We start from the raw sequence: 12,218 nt of genomic DNA on the forward strand, positions 1-12,218 counted from the left end.
GTCACTACCCCTCTGAATCATGTATCCAAACGACACCTAATCACCCAACCCTCCCTGCCCAAAATAATATTTTCTGGTATCCAGCCTACTGGAATACCGCATCTCGGAAATTACCTTGGGGCATTGCAAAACTGGGTGCGGTTACAAGATACAGCGGAATCGAGTACGAAGTTATTTTACTCGATTGTGGATTATCACGCGATTACGATACCGCAGAAAAGTGAAGAGCTGAAGCAGTGGAAGAAGGAGAGTTTGGCGACGCTCTTGGCAATTGGATTGGATCCGGAGAGGAGTACGGTGTTTTATCAAAGCTCTGTAGGTGCTGTGCTGTTTTTATTCGGTATTGTGGGAGTGACAACGTGGTGAGAGGTCAGGGTGTAACCGCGGATTTGGTTTGATTGGTAGTGAACGAAACTGATTTTGTGTGAAGGTTGCAGCACATACGGAGTTGATGTGGATATTGAGCTGCACGGCTTCGATGGGATATCTGTCTCGTATGACACAATGGAAGGTTTGTCCCTATTACTCTGCCGTCGTTTTTACATACTTCACTTGGCAATTCCACTGACATACATCAGAGTAAATTGTCTCTCGAAGATGATGCTTCACCATTAGATGGCGGCAATAAATCTAAGCTCAAGTTGGGCTTGTTTTCGTATCCAGTTCTGCAAGCTGCGGATATTTTGGTTCATAGGTATGTATAGTAGATATCTACTCACTTGATCATATTTCTTCTACGTACGTCTCTTTTGACCTGCAAACGGAGCTGACAATGTACAACGAAAGAGCAACCCACGTTCCCGTTGGCGAAGATCAATCCCAACATCTGGAATTTGCTCGTGAATGCGCTACAAATTTCAACCATGCATATGGGCCCCATCTCATTGCGCCTCAGACGCTCCTTTGTAAGTGTCTATACCTATTTCTCATACCATCATTCTTCGTATAATCTCGATCTTCAGAAACTAGCTTCAAATCAGCTTCCTTCTAGAACTAACACGCCTCCAGCCCCAGCAAAACGCATTATGTCCCTCCAAACCCCCACCCAAAAGATGTCCAAATCACATCCCTCTCCCATCTCCCGTATCCGCCTTACCGACCCACCCAACACCATCACCAAAAAGATCTCGTCTGCCCTGACTGACTCTCAAAACGCGGTTTCTTATTCACCCTCTGAGCGTCCTGGTGTTTCTAATCTTCTCACACTATGGTCATCATTTGATACCCAAAACCCAAAACGAACACCCGCGCAAATAGCCGAGGAATGCGAGGCAAAGAAGTTTACTTTGGGAGACTTGAAGCGGGAGACTGCTAATGCGGTGAACACGGGATTGGAGCCAATTAGAAAGAATTATGAGAGACTGTTGGGGGATGAAGGTTATGTGGAGGAAGTAGCGAGGAAGGGAGGTATCAAGGCGAGGGAGAATGCGGAGAGGACTATGGTTGAAGTTAGAGAGGTGGTGGGGTTCTAGATGGACTTGAAGTGAGCGAGCGCAAATCTTTGTACGAAAAGGGGAAGGGTGCAAAAGTTATTCAAGTGTAAGGACGAGACTCTCTTTTCATGAAAAAAAAGAGAACTTAGAATCACCTCTCTGTATTATATTAACGAAACAAGCAATAAATCCAGATACACCAGCTATACGCCACAGACTTCACTTTATACTTCCATTACTCTAATCTAGCCCTTCCTCTATCGACTCTCATAGATTGCTCTCTCCGTCCGTGCTTCATCAGGCTTTCCCGACTTCAATCGACCTCATCTACACTCACTCCCACAACTCCCCTCGTCAACATCAGACGACATTTCCCCAAAAGTACATTCACTCCCACAAACCACCCACCCACTCACTCACCCACCCATTCCAAAGCCAAAAAAATCACCAACCAACAAAATAGCAAAAAACCGGTCTAGGGGAAAAAACCCCTCTCTGAGGAGGGATTTTTATTTCGCGGTTATGCCCTTCGATATGGGGATAGTACAGTCGCTGCTCAAACACCAGCATCCACGCTTTCGGGTGGTTAAAGCGCAGTGGTCGACCAACTGCGCCAGGGCGACGCGATGTGGTGTTTGATGACCGAAACTTAGTAGCGGTTTTTGGATATATATATCTTTCTATAGTGCATTCATTTGGGATATGTTTACCTGGCATGTAGGTGCTTGGATACTAGAGTAGTGGGTACCTAGGTATATTGGATGCTACGTTCTTAGGAATGGATCTTCTAGTAGCAGATATTGATTCTTCGTTTTCGGTGTCTTGTCTTTGATGTTGCACATCTATTGCATTATCTGGACTTTCTAACCATGTGTCTAAGTATATGTTACACTTCAAGACAGACACGCGCACTGTTACTATGGATGGTATAGATCTCGCGCTCGTTGTTCCTCCATCCACTATCCCAGAACATCTCACAAAAATGTATCTTCACCTGATTTCACTTCCATAACGTAAGAGACGCTACAATCGACTATCAAAGCAATAGAACCATGAAAAAAAGCGGCAGCGACATAAGACCACCTCATAGAACGCCATCCTCAAGTTCGTACTTGACCTGCAAACCTTTACTTTTTTTGTCCTCCTCAATCCGTTGTGCAGAGCTCGATCTATAGCGGTAGACAGCTCCAATCCCCAAAATCTCAGCGCATTCTATTAATGGGCGTGAGAATCTGCAGGACGCCCCAGGACTTGGTGGGAAATTCTCAAGTAGTGCCTCGAGTGCAAGAAAAGTCTACATTCTGAGAATATTTTGAAAGACTAGCGACCAGCAACAGTCAGATGGTGAATATATTTGAGAGCTCGTCCTTCTTCAGAAGCTGTAACTGATTTTACATGTGCGTCTCTCCTTAGTCTCATGATTTCAGTTCTTGTAGTCTTTCTTTCGTCGGGATTATTCTTATAGACGTCATCACACCGCACCGCACAACAGTTCATAGCCAAATTGGAAGCAAGTAAATCTCCGATTTTATATTTAATATCTATCGCCTACTCCCCATTCATAAGATGCATCTTCTAGTCAACGCTCTCAGATTGTATAACTTTTATGTTTATTGGAATTGCCTGTTCGGCTTTTCATTAATCCTCAGCGCTGGCATCTAATGTCTTTATTTCATCCACTCGTTCAATGCCAGAAACTGTTTAGACTGACATATCCTTCAATTTCTCCGCCGCCTCAGCTGGAGTAGCACCAACGGGTGCGACCTTTGGTTTTGGTGCTTTCTCGACCTTACCCTTTGCTTTTTGGGATGTAGTATCTTTGGGCAATTCCTTGGAGAAAGGAATGAATTCAGGAGCGCCAGGGAGATATTTGCGGAGTGGCTCTGGAACGTTGAATCCCTGAATAAAGTCAGTAAATAAAATCCCCCGGAAAGTTTCTTTCTACTTACTTCTTCAGTTTGGAAATTCTCCAAAAGACAGCACAACGCACGCTCAGTTGCACACAAAGTAGAGTTAAGTGCATGGACATAGTTCTTACGAATTCCAGTTTGTGTCTTGGGTCCATATCTGATCTCAAGAGCTCTGGATTGGTAATCTGTGCAATTTGAGCAAGAAACAAGCTCCTTATACTCTCCTTGGAAGGGGAACCAAGCCTCGAGATCATATTTCTTGGCAGCTGCGTTGTTGAGAGCACCCGAGACGATTGCGACAACTCTGTACGGAACACCGAGGGATTGGTAGAACTCCTCTGAGAAGCTGATCATACGGTCAAACTCCTCCCATGACTTTTCTGGGTCGGTGAGAACGAATTGTTCGATCTGAAATGGTTAGAAAAAGCGGGCTGAACTCCTGCTACAAAGAATATATACCTTCTCAAATTGATGGACTCTGAAAATTCCCCATGCATCCCTACCGTGAGAACCAGCCTCTCGTCTATAACATGAAGAGAAACCAGCATATCTTTGAGCTTAAGTCAGTTAAATGTCTTTTCCCCCAGGTTTTCCTTACGTACCTGATAGGCATATCCTTAGCAGTCAACCACTCGTCAGCATGAAAAGCTGAAATTGGCTGTTCAGAGGTAGCAATAAGATATTTATCGTTTTGGGCATCTCCATCAACAACCTTGTAAAGTTCCTCGTCGAATTGCTCCAACTGTGCGGTCTTCGCCATGTATTCCTTCAACATGAATTGAGGGGTTTGTAATGGTGTATATCCCTTGCTATCCAAGAACTCCAAGCCATAATTGATCAAAGCCTGATTCAAGAAGACACCCCACTTCTTCAGGAAATAACCTCTGTGTCCTACAACCTTGACACCGCGCTCTGGATCATAACCATCCAATCTTGTCAGAACTTCATGATGTGAAAGAACGTCCTTCTTCTCAACAGTGACACCTTCGGGGGCCCATTTACGCAGTTCTTCGTTGTGATCCTAGTACCCATTAGCCACACCGGACCTGAAGAACCTCGTATGCTGCCCATGTAAAAAATACCTCGTCGTTGTTCACAGGCACAGATTCATGAACAAAGTTGCCAATCGTGCCAATCTTCTTGTTCAAAAGTACTTCTTTCTCTGCTGCGGCGTCATCCCAAGTCTTCTTCTCCTTCGTTAAATCGGCTTTCTTTTGCAATAATTCAGTAGCATCCTCCTTGGCCTTCTTTTTTGCGCCGATCTCCTTTTGAGTTTCGTTGATCTTGCTGTTGACCTGTGTAGCTGCGTACTGGGCTGCGATAGTTTGTGAGTACTTATATACTTGGGCCTGTGTTTACTGGCTTACTTTTGCGGTGATCCTCATACATGGCAATCACTTCATCAACAACCTCTTCAGGAGCATATCTGCGGCGCTGAGAGTCCTTGATCTTTTGTGGGTTTCCACCCCTCTCAGTAATGAAATCGTTAACGTCAAGCATTTTGAAAATAGTTTAGCACACTCAAATATGTATGCGACGAGGGAACCTGTGTGTTTGGGCCGGTCAACTTTTTGAGTCACTAGTAAATTGTTCAAAGTACAATTGGTGGGGTCGCGATTGCAAGACTCCGCTAAGATAACATTCTGGCTGATTGTGTTCAGCACGTGATATGTGGTTTTGTTATTCTCTCCCCTTTTCGCACGACCTACCACTCCCGCGGGCCTTGTCGCCTGACATTTCTTTGCATGTTGAATCTGTGTTTCGTACCGGTTAATCATGGTGTTGTACAGATCTCTTCAATGCAACCTATACAAGACTAACGTGTTGGGGCACACAGTGAATACCGTTTAACGTATACCATTGAACCGTTCGCAAACTACCGCCTTGTAGTATCAACGATAACTGAAGACATAGCAGGACATATGCCTCTGTGACTAAATATCTAGAAAGATGCCTCTCCCAACTCCAAACTCCCATACTAAGCTAACCACATTCAAACATGAGACATCATATTCCAACGTATACTCCAATCCCTTTGTTCCTCACATGAGAATACATTTGGAATCTCCTGAAGGCTCATTAGGATTTTCACCTTTCTCGATTTGCTCAATCATGAGTTCAAATCCCTTGGTAACATTCTCGTTATAACGTGCACTTGCTTCAGTGAAAGCACACTTGATTTTCTCAGCCAATGCCTTGCCTTGCTCAGCAGTGACCTGGCGCTGCTCTGGTCGAAGATCACTCTTGTTACCAACAATTGTGATTGGAACCCATTCGGTACCCTATAAAGTGTTAGATATCTTGACCTTTGAGGGAGGCTAGAGTAGAATTGGAATATCTATCATACCAAGTGATTCAATATCTTATCCTTGATGACTTCTACCATTTCAAAGGATTGCATGGAAGCAACAGAATAGACAAGCACATAGCCATGAATACCAATGAAATGCTTTGAATTTAAGATACTGTATTCATCCTACAATGTGAAGTCTGTTAGTCCTTTTTCCAACTACGTAATGACATGTGGTTTTGAATCAAATAGTACACAAGTAGAGAGATATCTTACCTGACCAGCTGTGTCAACAATCTCAGTGGCGAACTCTTGCCCTTTGTACTTGATGACCTTGCTGAAAGTATTTTCGATAGTCGGATAATAACTTTCTACAAAGTGGCCATCGACGAATTGTACAGTAAGTGAAGATTTGCCTGTAGAAGAAAAGGGTTACTTTGATGTGTTGTATTTTACATCACACAATATAATGACATACCGACAGATCGACTGCCTACAATAGCAATCTTGCGTTGTTTAGGCGGTGCAGGCATAATGAAGAAGATGTAATAACTTGGAATAAAATTGTAAGGGGGGTTCTCGTAATTGAATACAAGGAGAGCAAGATATGGAAGAGCTTTTGATGTTTTTGTTTTGTTGGTTCTTGTCTGATGAAACAGGACAAGGCTGAGGAGGTTATAATTAAGTTGAAAGGTAGGTACTGGGAGACTAGGAGACTAGGTAGACCGACCAGTTTATTAGTGCTTCAATGGCTTTTAAGTCCAAGGTTCTTACAGCGCCTGAGCGCTAATGTTTAGGCTGAGCGGACCCAGATTAAGCTCGGCTCGGAAGACGACACCACCCCAAGTCGATAGATTGATCAAAAGACTGGAAAGAGTATGAGAGGAGCACCCGATCGCGAGTAAAACTTGGAAGTTTAATAAAAATGATTAAATCGATATGAATCCAGATTTGTACAAAATTCCAACAGAGGCTTGCTTGTTCCTTAAATAGCATAAGCTTGTTCCAAGAATTGGAAGTTTGGGCAAAATGTCATTCCCTGGTGTGGATTTGATGATCAAGTACAGTACAGTACAGTACGTACTTTACATTCAATGCTACTTGCTGTCATGTCATTCCAGACCGGAGCCCATCGCCCGAGTTCGACCTCATCACACGTCAAACACGTTCAAACACATAGTAGGTGAGCCAAATGGATTACTCGTTCTGAATCTGCCACGACAACACGTAGAATCAGATGAGCAGACTGCTAGGTGATAAAATGTTTTCATATCTTTAAATCTATAATAAATATGGTAATAGTAATGTGTTGTTTGGGTGGGCAGAGATTAATCGTGAAAACCAGCTATACCCTATGAATATTTTCGATCAAAGGACCCCCATATCATAATTTCCTGAAACTTCCCCTTTTCTCCAATCCCACCCATTTCGAAAAAACTGCACCTAGGGTATATTGCAATTATTCTCTCCGATTTAAACGCCTAAAATATATCATCATGTATCAAGAAATCTGTATCATATCCATTGTAACCCATTATACTCGTGACAATCGTCACCCCATCAAACGCCTTCCTCGACCAGTCTCTCCAAAGACCTTCCTATATTTGGTCTTAAGCCCCTTTGATCGTCAATAATTTTTGGACGAGATCCTCGAGTTGCTTCGTTACAGTGACGTGAGGACTGTGTCCATCTTCATTGGGAGCAATCTCATCATCAGCCGCTTTATGATAGACGATAAATTCATTGATAGATGCAATGAGGGGCCGAAGTGTTTTCGTTGTCTGTCGCATCCGAATTCGTTTCTCGATGGCCGGCAATAAACAAAAATGTCCCAACAATACCGACAAGTATCCAAACGGAACGTTTTTGTGTGATTCGTGCTGAGAGTCCACCTATAAAAGTTAGAATGCCGGAATAAGAACTCTACACAAGAACCCACCTCAAAGGTTTTCTCTCTATTATCTACAAAAAGGCGGATCAATTCATCCAGAGGGTCTCTGTCCGTCCCAGCAAAATCATTGATATTTTGAAGCGCTTTTGTGCTCCACAAAGCAAAATTGATCATTGCTCCGATGAGAAGGATCAGGTTATCTACAGCCACGACGATTTCCTCTTCCGCCCATAAGCTTGACATGCTTTTGAATCTGGCAACGATGATGCGAAGAATGGTAAACATGAGATCCGAGTCCACAATTGCATCGCAAGCTTTCGGGTTGTGATTGGTGACATTCACTGTCAATTTCAATGCCAAAATTTGTTGCTCGCCAAAGCTCTCAAGTGGCCGATTCAAAGCGGTATTGAGGGTATTTCCTATGATAGGCAGCAATTGATGAATCCAGATTGTCTCATCTTGGGCGATTCTCGACACAAGAGAGTGGGATTCAAGAGTGGAAAGTGTCAAATAAAAGTCGACTGCTTCTGTTCCGTGGGGGAAATCCCACGCGGCATCCGAATCTGACAATTTTAAAATCTCAAACAAACTGGTATTTAGCTCTTCAGAAATCATGTCACTTGCATCTCCAGCTTCCCTACATTGCCTGACCATAAGTTCAAGGCATTTTAGGGCCAAGGTCCGAGGGAAAAGTTCACGTGGGCTAAGATCCTTCCACACTGGAATTGCAAGCAGAGAATCATGATATGCTGCCATTGATTTCTGTGCCATCTTGGATATGTTTGTCTTACGCTCCTTTATCACACTGACAAAGCTTTTCTCAACCGATATGAGACGATCTAGTAGCTTTGCAATACCTTGTTGCTGAAGTTGCGATACTACGAGAGGCGCACTTCCCTCTGCCAATATAGGCGTGATGAGTGATGTCATTAAAAATCCCGATACGATATCAGCTTCTTGACCTATGTCGATAAATAGTCGCTGTTCAGCACCATGGGCACGGAATTGCCGAACAAATCCTTTGTCCTTCATTTTTAAACCAAGGTCTAAAAGACCAGATCGTCGCATAGATGACAACTTTATGGAAGGCTTCCCAATACGATCGAGCAAATCTTCTACTTCGTCCACAAAGCGACTATTCGCTCCCGCTTGTCTTAGTTCATGGATCGTGCGGATAGCAGTACTTGCGGCTTCATCTTCTTGCTGCTCTTCCTCGCGAAAGCTTGATAATGGTTTGAGGCTAGGTATAGAGCCTCGGCGACGCTGTGAGCTTTGTGGAGTTTCTAAAGGCATGTCAAAAGCCAATTGCTCCATCATGTCTTCTTCAACAAGCATGGAACGCTGTCGACTATACGTAAACTTGGGCCCTGCGATTGGGGGACCTTGACTAACTTGTGCAGGTGCAGTAAAAGTAGGGACTTCTGGGACAAGACTCTGGGCCCTTGAATTGTTCAGATGTTGGAAGTGATCCTCAAGCTGAGAATTTTCATGTTCGTTCCCAGATTCATCACCATCATCATCGTCTTCATCATCCAAATCTTGGCGAGGTGTCTGCTCGACTAATGAATCGATCAGTCGTTTGCGAGGAGTTAGGTTAGCTGGTTTTGTAAAAGCCGCAGTTTTAGATAACTTTCTAACAATTGGGTATACTCGCTTCGGCGTGCTCACGACCAAAGAGAGCTCATCTGCACTACTCATCGTGGTTTCTTGAGTTTCGTTGTCGAGGGTATCCCATAACTTCGTAGCCTTGGGAGAGATGTGACGCCCAGGACTTGCAGCTAGCCGTAAGCTCGCAGCGCTGCCGGTAGAGGTAGAGGATCTTGGTCGTTGCTGCACCGGCGTTTTGTTACTCTGTTTCTGTAGACCTCGATGCACTGCTGGTTTGGTCTGGATAGACTCCATAACAGGCTTAGCATGAACGACCTTTCGTTTTGGTGAAGTATCTGTAGTTGGCTTGGCTTGCCTAATCTTATGATGTGGTGGCACCTTGGGCAAAGTTGCTGCAGGTTTGGAAGGCTCCCGTCGCGGCTGTTCAGATGGTGATAACTTCCTTTTCTTACGCTCAGGCACTTCCACCGACTTAACATTCGCGGATTCTGTTTTTATGAAGTTTTTCGTGTTTCCAATGGTCGATTGTTTTTGCGTCACCTTTGTTGGTAATTTGGAGAGATTCGTCCTCGCCGAGGGGGGCTCATCATCTTCGCTGAGTGGCACATCATATATGGTAGAAGTTTGCGAAGCTTTCTGTTTTAGTTTGGGAACGTTCTTCCGCCTCGTAGCTTCATCCTCTTGATTGCCCAGAGGTACGTCGTACATCGCAGGTTTTCCTTTGAGTTTCGGTGCAGATTTGGTAACGTTCTTGCGCATTAAAGGGGGTTCCTCTTCATCGCTGAGGGGCACATCATATAAATCGACAGTAGATGGTATCTTTAGGGCAGAAGGTGTGCTAGATGATGGCTTGTAGACATCGCGAGGTCTTTCATGATTCGATGCACTGGGCTCATTGTTTGTAATGAGACCTGTCTTTGTTAAATCGGAAGGTGTTGTGCGATGGACCAATTTTGTATAGCTATGACCTGCAAGATGTTTCCTTGCTGGCTTTCCATATGTAGTTATTGTTTTCCGAGGCCTCGCCATATTTTCATAGGCTGCCATGCTGCGCGGGAGAAATGGGTAACTCGGGAAATGCAAAGGTGAATCTGCACATCGAGTGTTGGAAATGCCACTGTCGCAAATCAATTATTCAACAGAATGTCATTTATATAGGACGTTGAGTGGTACGACCTTGAAGATATTCAACTGCCGAAAGTACCTTTGTGACAAAGTGGTGGTTGCTATAACCGTTGACGGAAACGTTTGTAGAATTGAATTGATCAATTATGCATGGAATGTTCAAAGCAATGATTACCAGAGTACTCGATGAAAGAGCACTAAGATTACCTAAGGATGGCACCGGGAAAACGTTATTCCTACCCCTACCCAGACGAACGTGAATGTTATTGGAAGGAAACTGACAGTCATTGTTCTCCATCTGAGACTGTCTTCACGAATTGAAATCCTAAACATGCTTTATTAGTAGGAGTGAGTATACCTGAGTATAGAGGGGTATATCTCTTGAGGAAAGTATTGAGATCTGTTCTAAAATCTACGATTTTCCTACAGCCATTGACAGTCTTGTGAACCTTGTGTACAGTCACCTACCTAGCAGTACTAGGTAGTTCTCCGCAAATTGACAACCTTATATTGATTGAAGTTTAACGTCGACTACTGATTTCCCCTTCCTGGCAACAACAAACGCTGTTCTCTTCACCAGGTAATAAGCAACATTAGTTCCTGACCCATGTATCTGCTTTGAAAACAGTTTGTCATAGAATTGGAATAGCACCTACTCTTCAGAGCCTGCCAAGACAGTCCCTGTTCTTATCGGCTATCAGTTTATCTACTCATCCGCACACTGCATTTCGCTTTGGACCGGCCCCACGAGAAATCATACGGAGGGCTCCGCAGAGTTGTGAACTAGATTCTTGCAGCTCTGTGTTGTATGCATTTTGAGCAATAACCAGCAGAATTCCTTGAGGTGAGTGAATGAGCAAGCTTCTCTAGCTACTACCTTTATTAAGCTATAAATTTATCACTAAATTGACCACTTAGTAAAATAGCGAGAAGAACCTCATCATCAATCTCAACTGTGTGCTCCATTGAAGCTTTACCCCTCAGGAAAATTGACAGCAAAATGTCTTCTGAATCTTTAGAAGGTGTTAAATCACCAGCACAAAGTGTTGGTCCTGATTACCGCCCCGAGAAGCCTGTTGCAACCGTTTCTACTCCAGTATCCTTCGAGAATGTTCACACATTACCTCAAACCCCGCAGCTTATTGCTCTTCTCACGTACGTCATGAAGTATTGCACGTACCCATACCACATGCTTACCTCGAGTGATATAGCATGATCCGAGACAAGAACACGCAGCGAGCAGATTTCATATTTTACTCGAACCGAATCATTCGTTTACTGGTTGAGGAAGGTCTCAATCATTTACCAGTGGTAGAGCACACGATCACTACCCCAGTTGGTCGAACATATGCAGGAGTCCAATTTCAAGGAAAAATATGCGGTGTTTCTATCATGAGAGCTGGTGAAGCTATGGAGCAGGGACTACGGGATTGCTGTCGTTCCGTGCGAATTGGTAAAATATTGATACAAAGAGATGAGGAAACTTCGTTGCCTAAGCTCTTCTATGACAAACTTCCAGAAGACATTGCACAACGTTGGGTATTGCTTCTTGATCCAATGTTCGCTACAGGTAAGTCACAGCCCCAAAGACTTGAATGGTGCTATTCTGATGCTTGATTTAGGGGGATCTGCATCAATGGCAGTAGACGTTTTGATTTCTCGGGGAGTTCCAGCGGAAAGAATTTTGTTCTTGAATTTGATAGCGAGCCCAGAAGGCATCGAGTCCTTCGCTAAGAAGTACCAGAAGGTTAGAGTTGTGACGGCATTTATTGATCAGGTGGGTACTCACTTATTGCATTCTTCTCGATGTGCAGAACTCAGCTAACATGATGATAGGGTCTCGACGAAAAGAAGTATGATCCTCAACGAATAGTATTGAATTTTGCTAATGTCCATCTAGTTATATTGTGCCTGGTCTTGGTGATTTTGGCGATAGATTTTATACTATGTAAAAGGTCTGG

At 43.8% G+C, this 12,218-nt stretch overlaps 5 protein-coding genes across 5 annotated transcripts; 2 read left to right on the top strand and 3 right to left on the bottom strand.

The window, feature by feature from the left end:
• Window positions 1–478: 478 nt before the first annotated feature.
• On the top strand, window positions 479–1,472 carry EAE97_000612 (uncharacterized protein; the record flags this gene model as incomplete). The annotated part of the gene is made up of 4 exons (XM_038871122.1): window positions 479–511; window positions 579–694; window positions 787–905; window positions 1,009–1,472. The coding sequence occupies 4 exons, from the start codon at window positions 479–481 to the stop codon at window positions 1,470–1,472; spliced, it is 732 nt and encodes a 243-aa protein (XP_038738483.1).
• A 1,662-nt stretch (window positions 1,473–3,134) lies between these two features.
• On the bottom strand, window positions 3,135–4,843 carry EAE97_000613 (uncharacterized protein; the record flags this gene model as incomplete). Its single annotated transcript, XM_038871123.1, has 6 exons — window positions 3,135–3,332; window positions 3,383–3,751; window positions 3,803–3,893; window positions 3,946–4,364; window positions 4,426–4,658; window positions 4,711–4,843. 6 exons carry the CDS (start codon window positions 4,841–4,843, stop codon window positions 3,135–3,137), a joined length of 1,443 nt encoding a protein of 480 aa, XP_038738484.1.
• A 542-nt stretch (window positions 4,844–5,385) lies between these two features.
• On the bottom strand, window positions 5,386–6,166 carry EAE97_000614 (uncharacterized protein; the record flags this gene model as incomplete). Its single annotated transcript, XM_038871124.1, has 4 exons — window positions 5,386–5,625; window positions 5,691–5,819; window positions 5,910–6,049; window positions 6,112–6,166. The coding sequence occupies 4 exons, from the start codon at window positions 6,164–6,166 to the stop codon at window positions 5,386–5,388; spliced, it is 564 nt and encodes a 187-aa protein (XP_038738485.1).
• A 719-nt stretch (window positions 6,167–6,885) lies between these two features.
• On the bottom strand, window positions 6,886–10,494 carry EAE97_000615 (uncharacterized protein). Its single transcript, XM_038871125.1, has 2 exons — window positions 7,573–10,494; window positions 6,886–7,525 (listed from the first exon to the last, which is right to left on the bottom strand). Exons 1-2 carry the CDS (start codon window positions 10,177–10,179, stop codon window positions 7,244–7,246), a joined length of 2,889 nt encoding a protein of 962 aa, XP_038738486.1. The 5' UTR covers window positions 10,180–10,494; the 3' UTR covers window positions 6,886–7,243.
• A 763-nt stretch (window positions 10,495–11,257) lies between these two features.
• On the top strand, window positions 11,258–12,209 carry EAE97_000616 (uncharacterized protein; the record flags this gene model as incomplete). Its single annotated transcript, XM_038871126.1, has 5 exons — window positions 11,258–11,412; window positions 11,469–11,827; window positions 11,880–12,034; window positions 12,094–12,110; window positions 12,158–12,209. The coding sequence occupies 5 exons, from the start codon at window positions 11,258–11,260 to the stop codon at window positions 12,207–12,209; spliced, it is 738 nt and encodes a 245-aa protein (XP_038738487.1).
• Window positions 12,210–12,218: the final 9 nt, after the last annotated feature.

The sequence above is a fragment of the Botrytis byssoidea genome (genome assembly GCF_014898295.1).
Source record: "Botrytis byssoidea strain MUCL 94 chromosome Unknown BBYS_001, whole genome shotgun sequence".
NCBI classification, from domain to species: domain Eukaryota; kingdom Fungi; phylum Ascomycota; class Leotiomycetes; order Helotiales; family Sclerotiniaceae; genus Botrytis; species Botrytis byssoidea.

Excerpts from the sequence above, each read along its gene's own strand:
- EAE97_000615 (XM_038871125.1), bottom strand. The coding sequence starts at position 10,179 with ATGGCAGCCTATGAAAATATGGCGAGGCCTCGGAAAACAATAACTACA. Across the intron at positions 7,526-7,572 it reads ATAGAGAGAAAACCTTTGAG|GTGGACTCTCAGCACGAATC; the intron begins GTGGGTTCTTGT and ends TAACTTTTATAG.